Raw genomic sequence first — 14,190 nt, 5'->3', positions numbered from 1 at the left:
ACGCGTAAAAATACAGTATAAGTCATTATAATCCGTATTTATGTCCCCACTGGATGCAACAAATGTCTCGTTTATAATGGGTTTTAATGTTTTTGTCTCGTCGCTCCGGCCGGACAGGGCATCACTGTATGGTGAGGGGCGTAACATTTCCGTCACACGCTTGAGGTATTCGGCCAATCACAACGCACTGGATAGCTGGCCAATCACAGCACACCTCGCTTTTCAGACCGATGAGCTTTGTAAAAAATTACGCGTTTCAGAAATGCGGGTCATAGAGGAGAAACAACAATGTACAGTATGTGGAAAATAATGTGTTTTTTTAACCTTAAACCGCATAAACACATTTCATTACACCAAATACACAAAATAATGTTCTTTTTAGCAACATCATATGACCCCTTTAAACCTTTATTTTGTTAAATATTTAATATAATTGTTAAAGGAGCAAAGGAGTAAAGAACAAAAGATACCAGTTTTTTCTAAAGGATAGAACAGACAGACAGAATGACAGATAGAATGATAGTACGACAGACAGACAGAACGACAGAATGATAGATAGAACGACACAGAGCGACAGAACTACAGTATAGAACAACAGATAGATAGAAAAAATGATAGAACGATAGATAGAACAGATAAAACAATTGATTGAACGATAGAATGATAGACAGAACGACGTTCTATTGTTCTATCTGTTATTCTAATTTTCTATCATAGAACGATAGACAGAACGATAGAATGATATAGATAAGATGATATATAGAACGATAGAAAGATAGAACGACGTTCTATTGTTCTATCTGTTATTCTAATTTTCTATCATAGAACGATAGACAGAACGATAGAATGATATAGATAAGATGATATATAGAACGATAGAAAGATAGAACGACGTTCTATTGTTCTATCTGTTATTCTAATTTTCTATCATAGAACGATAGACAGAACGATAGAATGATATAGATAAGATGATATATAGAACGATAGAAAGATAGAACGACGTTCTATTGTTCTATCTGTTATTCTAATTTTCTATCATAGAACGATAGACAGAATGCTAGATAGATAGAACGATAGAGATAGATGATATATAGAACGACAGAAAGATAGATAGATAGATAGATAGCTAGAAGGATAGATAGATAGCTAGAACGATACATAGCTAGAACGATAGCTAGATAGGTAGAACGATAGCTAGAACGATAGATAGGTAGAACGATAGCTAGAACGAGATAGGTAGAACGATAGCTAGAACGATAGATAAAACAATAGAACGATAGATAGATAGATATATAGATAGATAGATAGATAGTCAAACAGACAGATATCTATCTATCTATCTATCTTATTTTCCTGTTTGAAAATGTAAAGCTGCTTTGACACAATCAGTATTGTATAAAGCGCTGTACAAATAAAGGTGACTTGTCTTGATTTGTCTGTCTATCTATTTATCTATCTAATGTAAAACCTTAAAAAAGTAAATTCATAATAAAAGACTGGTAAGGTTTAGCAGATGCAGTCATCTAGTAGATCCAGGTTTTAGCTCAAGTTCTTATTTGCAAAATTGAATTTTGTTTCACTTGATTCAGTAATTAAAGTCACACACCAGCATCAGCCAGGAATGCCTGCATCTTACGCAGCTCAGGGCAAGCTTACTACAGGTCAAAAGTCCAGCTATGAAAAAGCACCATTTCACAACAGCGTTCATACAGCACAGAACGAGCCTGCACTCCATCAGCCGGTGCACTGCAAGCTTTTCCTTTAGGTATCAGGTGCACACCAACAGCTATTTCCGGCCCTGCAGAGGTTACCTGATGCAGAAACCTAACAGCCATCCTGCGCAGCGATTCTCAAGTCGAGCCGAGATCCTCAACTATCCACATTCTTTTGCTTTGCCAAGTAAACACATTAAAATAAAACAAACAAATGAGGAAAGATAAGAAGGTAGCAGATTACACCTGTACATTCCCACAATGCTTTGCATAGGGGAAATAAATGGATCTGCCCTCAGGGACATATAAGGGCACTTGGCTCTGCCCACACTGCAGGTTTCAGCCAATGAGGTCGAGGCTTTCGGTTGACGAGCTGAAAGGTAATATGAGGAACACAGGAGACTCTCTTACTCATAGCAGACGACACAAACCTGCCGCTTACGAAACCAACACACCCTCCCTTTGTTTTCCATGAGGGATACCTAGACGTTTCCGAATGACTGAGTAGAGCTCCGCTGGGAATTCGAGAGCAGTCACTAAATAAAAGAAACTTCAAAACCAAAGCATGTCAAATGCCAACAGGCCGCAGGCCAGTGGGGGGGAGGGTGGGGTAGGGAACGTTTGTGTCATTTTTAAGGACAGTGGATTCTTATTGACATTTCAAACCTTGGTCTTATTCTGGTAAAAGAAGAGGCTGTTTTCTCTCAGCTAATGTGCTGACGGATCACAGCTCTTTCTGAGAAAGGGCGGTATTTGAGCTTAGGGTGAAGGAATATATGAGCACCAAAGCAATTTCATGTTCCAGATAATGTGAGTTTAGGGACAACGTGGATGTCACAAACAATCAGCACTTCAATACAACAATAAAAATATGTATTTATACAGTTTCAATTTAATACAAGATAAAGTAATAATTAAATTAAAATCAAATAAAAATAAAATAATGAAAAAAATAAATATTAGTAATAAATTAAATATTAATATATTAAAATAAATAAATAAAAAATGTAAAAAGTAAAATAAAATAAAATGTATCTGAACTAAGAGATCATGATAAATATGTCCAAGGTGCAACAATATCAAGCCTGGTTTATTTCAATTCTGACCAATGCTGTCCTTCAAACAAACGTGCCAACTGAATGCTATGAAAAGAAAACATACTGTATAGTGAATATATCTCTATGCTATACATTATGTGTAAAAGAGTTATAAAACAGTTTAAATGGACAGTTTAAACAGACAAATGGAGAAAGGACAGTTTAATTCCCAATATTAAAAATGGAAGTACCGTATTGGCCCAAATATAAGACGACCCTGATTATAAGACGACCCCCCTTTTTCCAGATGTACCTTTTTGAAAAAGGCTTTTTAAAAACCAAATCTTGTTTTTTCTCAGTAAAACACATTTTGTCTTCAATTATTTTCATATTGCATATTTTTCCTATTTTAATTTTTGTTTTGAAAGTATGGTAAAAACTGGTAAAATGTACCAACAATCACATTTTAAAAATATACACTTTTTGATATACCATTAAAAAAAACAAAACAGGTAGCCCATCTGAATTAGGACATTTAGGCTATCCATCTAATAGTAGCCTGCCAAAATCTTATTAACAGTAGAAGTTAAATCTTACTGTAGTCTTCAAATCTGGGTACTGTCTTACGTTTTAAAATCACAAAGGGAGTTTGGTGCCATCATGCTAACGTGACAGTCACGACTCATGCAGCTGTAATGTTTTCTTTTTCTTTTGTTTTTACTGGCGATCTTTCCAACACGCATTACATTACGTATTTCATGGCACACTCGTTTTATGCGTATTTGGCGCCACCTATTGTTGTGGGTGTATTATTGACATATCAAAGTCTAGACCCTGAATATAAGACGACCGCGTTTTTTCAGATGTATTTCCAAGAAAAAAACATCGTCTTATATTCGGGTCAATACGGTAATAATGATGAAGAAAAACACAAACTCAGTGTTATCAGATAAGAGGAATGTTCTGCAGGAACACACACATTCACTCTGAACACAGTACCCTGTTACTGTCATTTCTTTATTCTGTAAATGTAAAAAACTTCTTACATTTATATTCAATCACACTCTGTTATCCCTTTACAGTTACTATCATAAAATACTTGAATTACATGTTGACTTTTAAACCTAAATTTAACATCCAATAACAGATATATCAGCAAAATTAATATTATTGCTGAATATTGATTTTCTCCCTCTTTACTGCGTTCTGTCTGTTTGATGCGCATGCACGCACCGGCGCTCGTTAAGTGAAGTCTGAAGTTTAACGCAGACTGTCAGGACGAGCCTTCATGCAAAATAGAAACATTCACGTGAATATGTAACATTCACAGAAAAGGATATTACCGTAAAATGCAGTTTATGTGCTGAGGAAACATATCTCACACATTAAACATGCATCTGTCAAAGCGCCTGACAGGACAAGCCGTGTTAAACATTACGCTAATGCATTAGCTTGAAGTTTAAAATAAAGCATTCCCATGTTTCGGGCTGCTTGGATCACGCATCTTTCCCGCAGCAGTTCACTCCGTTTCATCTGCTATTTTTAGATGCATTTTGTCCAATGAAATGCGTTATTCATTGCTGTAATTTAACGTGATTGGCGGAAGTTTTCCATGCGGGGCGGGCAGATACAACTAATCGATAATGACATTCATTATCGATTTTATCGATTAGTTGTTGCAGCCCTAAAGTAATCAATTAGATTAATTCATATATATTTAATTTTAAATAAAAGTGTTCAAAAGCACATTACAAGCTCTTACAAATAAATACTGTAGCAAATAAATACATTAGCACAGAACTGTACCATGGTATTTTCATGGTACTTTAAGATTCTTCATATCCATTAGTCCAAAAAGCCATGAAAATAACGTAGCGCTCTTGGTCCTGTGGCATTACTTGACAAAATACACCCAATGTTTAAAGTATCACCCTATACACACATAGTATAAGAGCACCAGGAAGAAGACTAGTTTTCTTCCCACACAAGTGGAAATTTAGATCTTGATCACCTTTATATCACATAGTTTAAGCAGGCTTAACAGTTTTCCAGTCCTCAATCTCCCGCTCTTCCTCTGAGGGTCTCTCCAGCATGAGAGCTTAATTGTTTCGGCTATTTAGCGTTTATGGAGGAACAATGCTTCGCTTTCACTGCCAGTGTGTCTCGGTGCACTAGTGTAAACAACTCTTTATTCGTCCTCCATCCCATGTTCTCCACCGGCTTGCTCCTGTCCTCCCCTCTTCTGCTGTCTGTCTGAGGTCACATCTCTGGCACACTCTAATTGCTCAATAATTGGATTTGTGCAAATATTTGTAATTCCCAAAGCATTAGTGTTTTTTCACAGATAAATGCAAATGATCTAGTAGGGTTAATTGAGGATTAAAATACTTTTTTAATGTACTATAATAAGTTCAGATTCAATATTTAATTGTTTTTGCTGAATACATTTATATATAATATGATGATTTAATTTCATTAATTTTAATTTAAATGTTTTAATTTTCTTTAAACTTCGGTTTAATTTTAGTTCATTTCATCAATGGAGTGTTAACTTCACTGTAGTTTTTATGTCATAGACAAAATTCAATTTTGTTTTATACATTTCGATTTGAAAACAAATAACAATAAAAATTGACCACGGAATGTTTAATGAAACAAGAAACATAAATGGATGAATCATTCACAATAAGATCTATAATATACATTCAGATGGCATTTCATGGCGACTTTAAGCTAGTATTTTACTAACAAATGAAAATAATAAATTGTCATAAAATGCAACTGGAAGACTCAAAATAATACATAAATTTTTGTCCTGTATCATTGTTTTTTCAAAAACAATTACATGCCATCGGCCCTGTTAAGTAATTTCGCCTAGCAATCGCTAATGAACCATATTCTCAAGGGAAATCAAAATAGGCCTTCTAAACAACACACTTGCCCTCCAGCTAAAAGAAGCATCTTTTTATGACTAAGTAATTGCAGAAACCTGTAACCGAACTGACGCACATTTGCTTCAAATTGACACTAAGGTAAATTCAATTAAACCATAAATTAAAGTAACACCCCAAACTGATGAAACCCTTAATGGTAGGGAAAACTTTCCATCACAAGGTTATGAAACTTAAATTAAAATAAGCACGACCTGGGATTACAAAACGTTCATTGCATCCACAACACATGACTCATGTCACATATGATAGAGGAGGACAGAGATGCACTTCCCAGAAATCTTTGTCATCAACAGGCGATTAGACCAACGTCTGGAGAGCTGTAGAGATCACAGTTTTCTCTGTGCACAGGGTCGGCAATCTTTAGGGTGTGGTACAGTTCAAAAGGAAAGCAATGCAGAAGAGGAAGCAAACTGTAAACTGTCCTTATCCTGTACGTTCCTAGATAATCCCGATCTTATTCCTTGCGGCCAGGGAGGAAATAACTTCTGGAAAATCATAAGACTTTGTATAAGAAGTCAATCTAAAAGAAAACAAGTGGACCTTTTTTCTTTTAAACGAAATTTTGATGAGAAGACAGGAAACCACAGTACATGAGAACTGATCTTGACATTACTGTGTGTCCTACAGAGATCAAACAATCACACAGCTTGCATTAATCCCGATCTTATTCCTTGCGGCCAGGGAGGAAATAACTTCTGGAAAATCATAAGACTTTGTATAAGAAGTCAATCTAAAAGAAAACAAGTGGACCTTTTTTCTTTTAAACGAAATTTTGATGAGAAGACAGGAAACCACAGTACATGAGAACTGATCTTGACATTACTGTGTGTGTCCTACAGAGATCAAACAATCACACAGCTTGCATGAACTGAACTACTGATAAATGTGCATGTATACAGGATGTACACCCTGGTGAGAGGGGCAAAGGCCCAAAATATCCAACGCAGAGGCTCAAACTGTTCCATGTCATTTAGAAGCATTTCCTGCCACAAACTACAAAGAAAAACATGACTATTTTAGGCAAAAATGTTCAAAAAGTGCCTCAGCTAGGTGCCTAGCGGCTCTTAAGATCTGTTCACAACAAGAACGAGAACTAGTGCTGGGCGGTATACCGGTTCATACCGAATACCGGTGTTTATTTTTGTTATGATATGAATTTTTAAAATACCGCAATACCGGTGTATGTCGCTTAAACAACGTTCGGAACGCGACACTGTTTGAAAGGGGTCCCTTTTCACTGTTGCACTGTGGTGAGGGAACAGCTGTATGTGTTACTAAGCGTGAAAGTTCCGAAACTGAAGCTGTAGAACTAATAGAACGTGATGACACAGAAGAACTCATCCACAATATCCACATTGACCGCCACAAATATCCACCGCCCCCTGCCATCAGCTCCCGCGTCTCACACACACGAGCGCGACTTTAGCACTAGATTTAGCAACTTCAGACCCTTTTAGCGGCTTTTTTCCATAGAATATTCATACTGACAAACCTAGCCACTTTTTTTGGATAAACCTTAGCTATGGTTCAGTTGGAAGATTTCGCCAGTGCTGTCCCGCGAACGCGAGGTCTGACTTTCCCGGAGAAGTGTCACCTCTCTCGACGTCTGTTCTGTGCAGTGAGCGGCAGAGAAGCAGCGAATTCAGTTGGCCGCACCGCAGCCGACTCGACAATAAATGAGTACAAAACAGCGTTTCCTAGCACCTGTCGCTTACTGATTGTTTGGAATTATAAATATGAGCGTAGTTCGTCTGTTAATATCACATGCACTTTTTTGTTTGTTGTTTTTTTTAGTTTGTTACTCAGACGCAGGCAGTGCGCTGCATGAGACAAACCTGTAATATAGCCAAAACAACCGCATAGCCGCTCTTTAGTGTAGATGCATGTTGATTTTATCAGACGATGCCGCGATTATAAATGAGAGTGACTCCTGGTTAACATGTATTAAAAGGGGTCGTGTTTAGTCACTATTTAGTGTGGTATTTTTGGACAATATTCACTCATCATGACAGTAAAATAGGGCATTCTAAGTCAATATACTGCATTATTTCCTCTCTCAATCAGTAGGAAATATGGTTAACACCCGGTCATGCATGAAAAAAAAAAATACCGTCATGTACCGTGAAACCGGTATAATTTTGAAAAATACCGTGATATAAATTTTTGATCATACCGCCCCGCACTAACGAGAACTATGACTACATTAGCTTCCACACAAACACACGATTACATTCTGTTTATTATAAATGTATGCTGCAGTTTTGCCATCCTTCAGGATGGACTTTGATTAATGTTTTTTGTAAATGTTTTTATCAGCTGGCAAAAAATCATTTGAAAGTGATTCCAACAATACCGTTCCTCTGTGTCATTATGGTTATAGTTTTGGTGTGAACTCTGCAATTCTTTTAAATTTAGAATGAGTTTAAAATACATTATGTATTTTTTATGTTGTGGGTTCGAGTCTCAGGTCCGGCAGGGATTGTAGGTGGGGGGAGTGAATGTACAGTGCTCTCTCCCACCCTCAATACCACGACTGAGGTGAGACCCTCGAGCAAGGCACCGAACCCCCAACTGCTCCCCAGGCGCCGCAGCGATATGGCTGCCCACTGTTCCGGGTGTGTGTGTGTGTGTGTTCACTACTGTGTGTGTGCACTTGGATGGGTTAAATGCAGAGCACGTACAGGTCACCACTTGGCCACTCATCACTTCACTCACTCACTCACTCAACAAGACTTTAAACGGCTGTAACCACCATCAACATTGAGGGTGACAAATCATCGCCAATAATCAGAAATGGCAAGATTGTCCACCTCATTTTTGATGCTGTTCTGTTTGTAAGTAAGATGAAAAAAAGTTTTAAGTTACATTTTTAGGCTGGCCATTGGTCTAACAGCGATCGGCAATGTCAAAATGTTTGAGATGGCCAATCAAATCAAAGAAGGTGGGCTTTACTGTTACCAAACATAAATCCCAGCAAGATGCTTCAATTTTCTTTTTATTTAGTGTGAGATATTATATATTTAATATTTAAGTAGCTAAACATTTAATATTTGAATATTGTTTTACAAAATGTTAAACAACCAACAGTAATATTCAGTGACAACCTACTTTATTTAACTTTTTAAAAAATTGAATATATAGGCTGAATCATTTGCATAATTCATGTAATTCATAACTGAATTTGATGAGACAAGAAATATTTTGCCATTTTGTGTTTTTGACATACAGTATTAGGCTTACGAATTAAAATAAATGTGTACATATTTTAAAATAAAAAATATTTGCAAATAGTTCAAATTCACAACTTTAAGTCCATTAAAAAAAGATCATTACAACACCCCCCCTCCCAAAAAAATAAAAATAAATAGAAAATAAGAAAAATCACCCTACCTTCAATGTTCAAGACATGTTTACAGCCTTGGCTCAGAGCCAGATACGCCAAACAAAAGATCTTTTATTACAGAATTATAGTTTATCTTCATGCAGAAGCAAATTACAGCTCTTCCCCGCCAAGAAACATTTGACACAATCACTGTTTGCCACACACTGCATTCAGACTTATAGTGAGATGGCAATTTTGGTGTCAAAACTGATTATTAAAACATACTAGCAATTTAATTAGTTTAATCCTTTGAAGTGAATGTGAGAGACAGGTGGAACCATTATTAAGTCCGAATCACTACGGCAGTGCAGCCTGTGCAGGAGGAATGTAAACCGAGTGCCCTTGTGCCTGCCACAAAGCGTTCGCAATAAACCAGCTGTGATAAGACATACACTGGTGTATGTGCAGACGTAATACAGCCTGAAAACATCAGGAAGTCTTTTAAAATAATGCACAAAAACAACAAGACTACTTTGTGTGTTGTTTTTGTCCTCGTTCAGGACATGCTTGTCTATTATCAGAGGAAATTTTATGTCTGAATATGATTCTGCAAACAGAGAATCCTAATTAAAAGGTATGATTGAAGCGGAAAAACCAAAGCCAAGCGGCCTCGTGGGAGATTAGAGGCAACTAGTCAGAATTAAAAGCCTTCTAGTGGATTAGGCCGGATTCAAGTATGTTGCTCCACGTGTTTGGTCAGGGGGAGCAAGCCGCCCCTAGACGTGCATGATTAGAAACAACAGTAAAATGCTAAAAATGCTAAAATAGGTCATTTTAACAGTAATCAGGACTCAACAGCATGAGCTTTTCACTCGCATTTGCAACTAAAATGTATCTAGGAACATGTGTGTGAAAAAAGGTCCTCAGAAATCCCAACACAGCTTAATGTGATTGTTAAACTTCAAAAGCCTATGATTTAATCAAATAAATATGAGCGTTGCATGTTTTAAAGTAACAGCGTGGCAATCAATCAGTGAATACTGCATATTTACTGTTGATAAATTATGACAATGTTTAGTGTTTATATTGAACTATGTTGTAGATGGTTATAAGAGAGCATATTTTATCTTTTTGAAAGAGCTACCGGCAATAGTAAAGCATTGACATTTTAAAATAAGAGTCTTGGTATATTTCAGGACCGTTTATAAATAAAAGTCCGCAGTATGCATAAAGTTTTTATTTTCTTCGTATTATAATTGGTATTTCGGTTACACAATAAACTGCATCTGAACGCATCTGAATGTTATGCATAATTGCATTTGTGCATATTCTACAGACAAACAAGTCCTAAAACTTTCATTAAGTGAACTTGAATATTGCTCACAGAAGTAGTAAAGACTTTAAATCAGTTTTGTGAGAGTGAGTATAAGAAGATTGGCTCTTGAGAAGCTATAAGTCCGGGTGTGATTATAACAGCTCTTCTCATTCTAACATCAGAATCGGGCCTCTTCACTCCTGAATAATGAGGTCTGATAATCTGCAGCCCAAGCTGCTCTCCGGCTGGACCAAACCAGACAGAAAATACCAAGCCAAATGAGGAGGCCACTGGGGTGAACGCAACACCTCCACACTGAGGCGACAACATCAGGCGTCCATTCGGATGAGGCAACAAGAGGCAACATAGGTTGAGTTGTAAAATGTAGTGCGCTGCCTACCTAAACTGCATTTTTGGGCAACATCAGCTCGGCTGGTTCAGAAATGCATTCTACGTAGGCAGCTCACTATAGGTAATGAGACACAGCCATATAAGCGAGTCAAGGTGACCTGGTCCCAGCACTCACAGAGAGCTCCAGGAATAGTTTCTGCATCACTAACAGTTTAAAGACATTATTTTCTGATGCAATAGTAGTTGAGCCGATATGAAATCATTTATACTAGAGCTGATACAAAGATTGAGTTATAGGAAAGTTCACTGCCAGTCAAAAGTTTGGACAGACTTGACTGAATGATTTCATCTTTATCCTGATAAAAAAAAGTTTTTTATATTTTTAATATGTAAATGCTTGAAGGAATTAGTTTTGTAGACAAATATAAATCCCATGTTTTTTTTAGCTAGACAGTAGAGGCCATATGCTTGTGATAATTTTGCTGCCGATATAAAAAAGGATTTTATTGTACCTTTTGTGTTAATTTCATTTAAAGCAATACGTAGTCACTGTATCTATATAGATTATTATTTTTATAACCATATTTATTTTGCTGTAGACTATTTGTATGTGCTTAGTAACAACAGCTTTTCTATCCAGATTAGGGCTGTCGCGATTCGTCGATTCTATTCGACTATTCGATTTTAAAAAATCCTCGACTAACCGGCAAAATACTGGAAGTGGCGCATTTCACGGACGAGAATCCATAAAACACATTATTAGACTGTTTTCCAAGGCCTCATGATATATTAAACCCGTTTAAAGATCATATTTAAGCATAACTGTGAATTCACAAACGCTACGATTTAATTAAATAATTATATGTGGTGCAGTTATAGGCGTGTAGGTTACGTACGTGCATCTCAAAGTGGCTCATGATTTCTTGCTTTTGATACTTTATTTGAACTAATTATTATTGCATCATTGCTATTATATATGTATTTTAAGTTAATTTAAAGGCTTTTGTTCACTTAGCCTACATCTGTTTTTACCACAAAAATTAATTATTAATTATAATATTTTATTATTAGTAGACCAGAACACATGGACATGTTGTCATTCTTACACTATAATACTGAACTTTGATTTCAGTGATTTGGACTATGAGATGGACACTTGCTTCTGTTGTTTACACATTTCTAAGAGTACTTTTAATAGGCTACTTAAAATTTTTAATAATACAATTTTAACACTTGATTCTAGTGGACTCTAAACATTGCATTTATTTAATGTGAAAACCCATCTAGTGGGGTTAATTGAAACATGTTTTTTCCCCTTTATAGTTTCACTCACAGCTGTAATGAACAGAAGCCCAGAACATGTGGATATATTGACATTAAGAACATGCTGACTTTCTCAGACTTTTGTAATTATTTTATTTTTATTTATTTTTAATAGGTTTGTTTACATTTTTACTCGTTTAGTTTTACATTTCGTCAATGGCTTGTTTACATTTATACTTTTTTATGGTACACTACTGAATGGCAAAGTTGCAAGTTTAATAAAATGTTCTTTAAAATTGGGGGTTTTTTTTGTGGGAAATTAATCATTTAGATTAATCGATAAATTAGTCGATAGATTAATCGAAATAAAAATAGTCGTTAGTGGCAGCCCTAATCCAGATCATGTTGCAAATGCAAAAAAATATTTAAATATACTGAATATCGGAGATAGAGAAGGAAAAGCAATCAACAAGGGTCTAGAATACTTTCAAACTCCAATACTGTTTAAAAAGCATCCTAGGATTGACTAAAGAAATTAAGTATAAGATAATTTCCATTTGTTTATCATTTTGTAGTCACTATATAATTCCTTTACTTCGTTTTGTGTTATTTCATAACTTAAACTTTACAGTTATATAAAATGTGAATAATAATAAAAAATACTGTAGGTGTGTCCAAACTTTTGACTCATATTGTCCAAAAACAAATATTAAAAATGTATATACTAGTACTTTACAACTTGCTTAATAATTTATATTTTAGAAGTATAAAATGCTCAATACCAAATTGTGCTGTTTGAAACAGAATAGAAATGAGCTAAACCTGGAATTAGGAAAAGAATGTTAACACAAGGCCTGTGTCTGTAAAGCTTATATCAACAATCTATCTCAAGTCCTCACCGGAACACAAGAGACCAAACGACAAAGCGTCAAAGTAAACTTCAATCCTGACTTTTCAGGCCAAACATGTCAGCAACTCCCAAAGCGAAAGCACTACAACTGTACAACAATCCCCGTTTTGTTTCTATGAAATGGTATTTAGACGTGGGCGTCTCTACATGACAAGGAAACACAGCTAAAGACCATTAGAAACGGTTCTAGAAGTAAATTATTTGGGATAAAGTTGACAGGAGAGTGCTGGTACAGTAGCGTTCGCCCTGAGGGAAACTCAACAGGTGAAGTTCACAGTGCAGCATTCCATTGGCTAAAGCCAATCTCCGTGAAACAACCTTATTATCATAAACAAAATTAATATACGCTATGTGGGTTAAAACATTCTTATATTCTAACGCTTAGGTTTTTATTCCACAAACAAAAATAAAACTGTTTCGGAAAAACTGTAAGTTAGATGCCATTCCTCCAGGCAGCGATACTTACAACATTGTCGCTTTTATTCGGATAAGCAACTCTTCCTCCGCCTCTCACGGGCATCCTGATTTCTCTGATCAAAAAAACTACTTCAGCGCTGGAATAATGGCGATTATTTCGGATCTGTCGTTGTCGTCAGCCTCTTGGATTCAGCATGGCTTTGAGCAAAAGATCCTTGTGGAATCGTTGCTGGTGGAGCGATCAGCGTCTGAGTACGCGAGGGCAGAGCCTGGGAAACATTTTTGCTACAAGCGACTTTCAACCCAAGCCAACCTACTTCACGATTGTACCAGTTACGGGAAAGGTATGTCATGTGCTCGCGCCCAGCTTATGTATAAGCCCTGCGTTGTAATTAAAGAATACCTATATAATATAAACAACATAGTTATAATATATTAACAATAATCCAGTTTAGTCTGTTAAATTCAAATGATCTTTAATGTACGCGTTTCGTAATTAATCATCCTCCCCCGCTTATCGAATGGTTGCGCCCAGCGGGCAAACATTGATTTAACTGTTCCCTGAGAGAGTTGCATGATAACACACTAAACCGTGTTTACTGTCAAGGGTAGCGAACAACTTCTGATATCACCAAAGAGAAGTTTTAATCTGTGTTAATTCTATAAGAAAGCATGTCATGTTTAATATAAGCATGGTTTATTACAGAAACAGTTTAATAATAGGTGTTTATAAATCGCAGATAGCCTACAGTATGTATTTTGAAACAAGTCAGATATTGATGATAGTCATTAAAATCTTAATAAAAATTATAAATCGTGAGGTGTGCACATCCCTGGTGCAAGACAAAATGCCTGGGGAAAATTAATTTTTCCTTGAAAGATTATAAATCAAAATCAATGTTCCATAAC

General features: G+C 36.1%; 1 protein-coding gene across 1 annotated transcript in view; it reads right to left on the bottom strand.

The window, feature by feature from the left end:
* Positions 1–13,617, bottom strand: part of LOC107757293 (tight junction protein ZO-2-like) — a 79,353-nt gene extending 65,736 nt beyond the window's left edge. Inside the window, exon 1 of the mRNA XM_016574734.1 lies at positions 13,331–13,617. Within this exon, the coding sequence (XP_016430220.1) occupies positions 13,331–13,384 (54 nt within the window). The 5' untranslated portion in view covers positions 13,385–13,617. The remainder of the gene's footprint in view (positions 1–13,330) is intronic.
* Between the last annotated feature and the right edge of the window lie 573 nt (positions 13,618–14,190).

This window comes from Sinocyclocheilus rhinocerous, unplaced genomic scaffold (assembly GCF_001515625.1).
Source record: "Sinocyclocheilus rhinocerous isolate Xijiao unplaced genomic scaffold, SAMN03320098_v1.1 scaffold293, whole genome shotgun sequence".
NCBI lineage: Eukaryota > Metazoa > Chordata > Actinopteri > Cypriniformes > Cyprinidae > Sinocyclocheilus > Sinocyclocheilus rhinocerous.
Note: the sequence above shows the minus strand (reverse complement) of the source record. Positions and strands in the feature narration are given on the sequence as shown.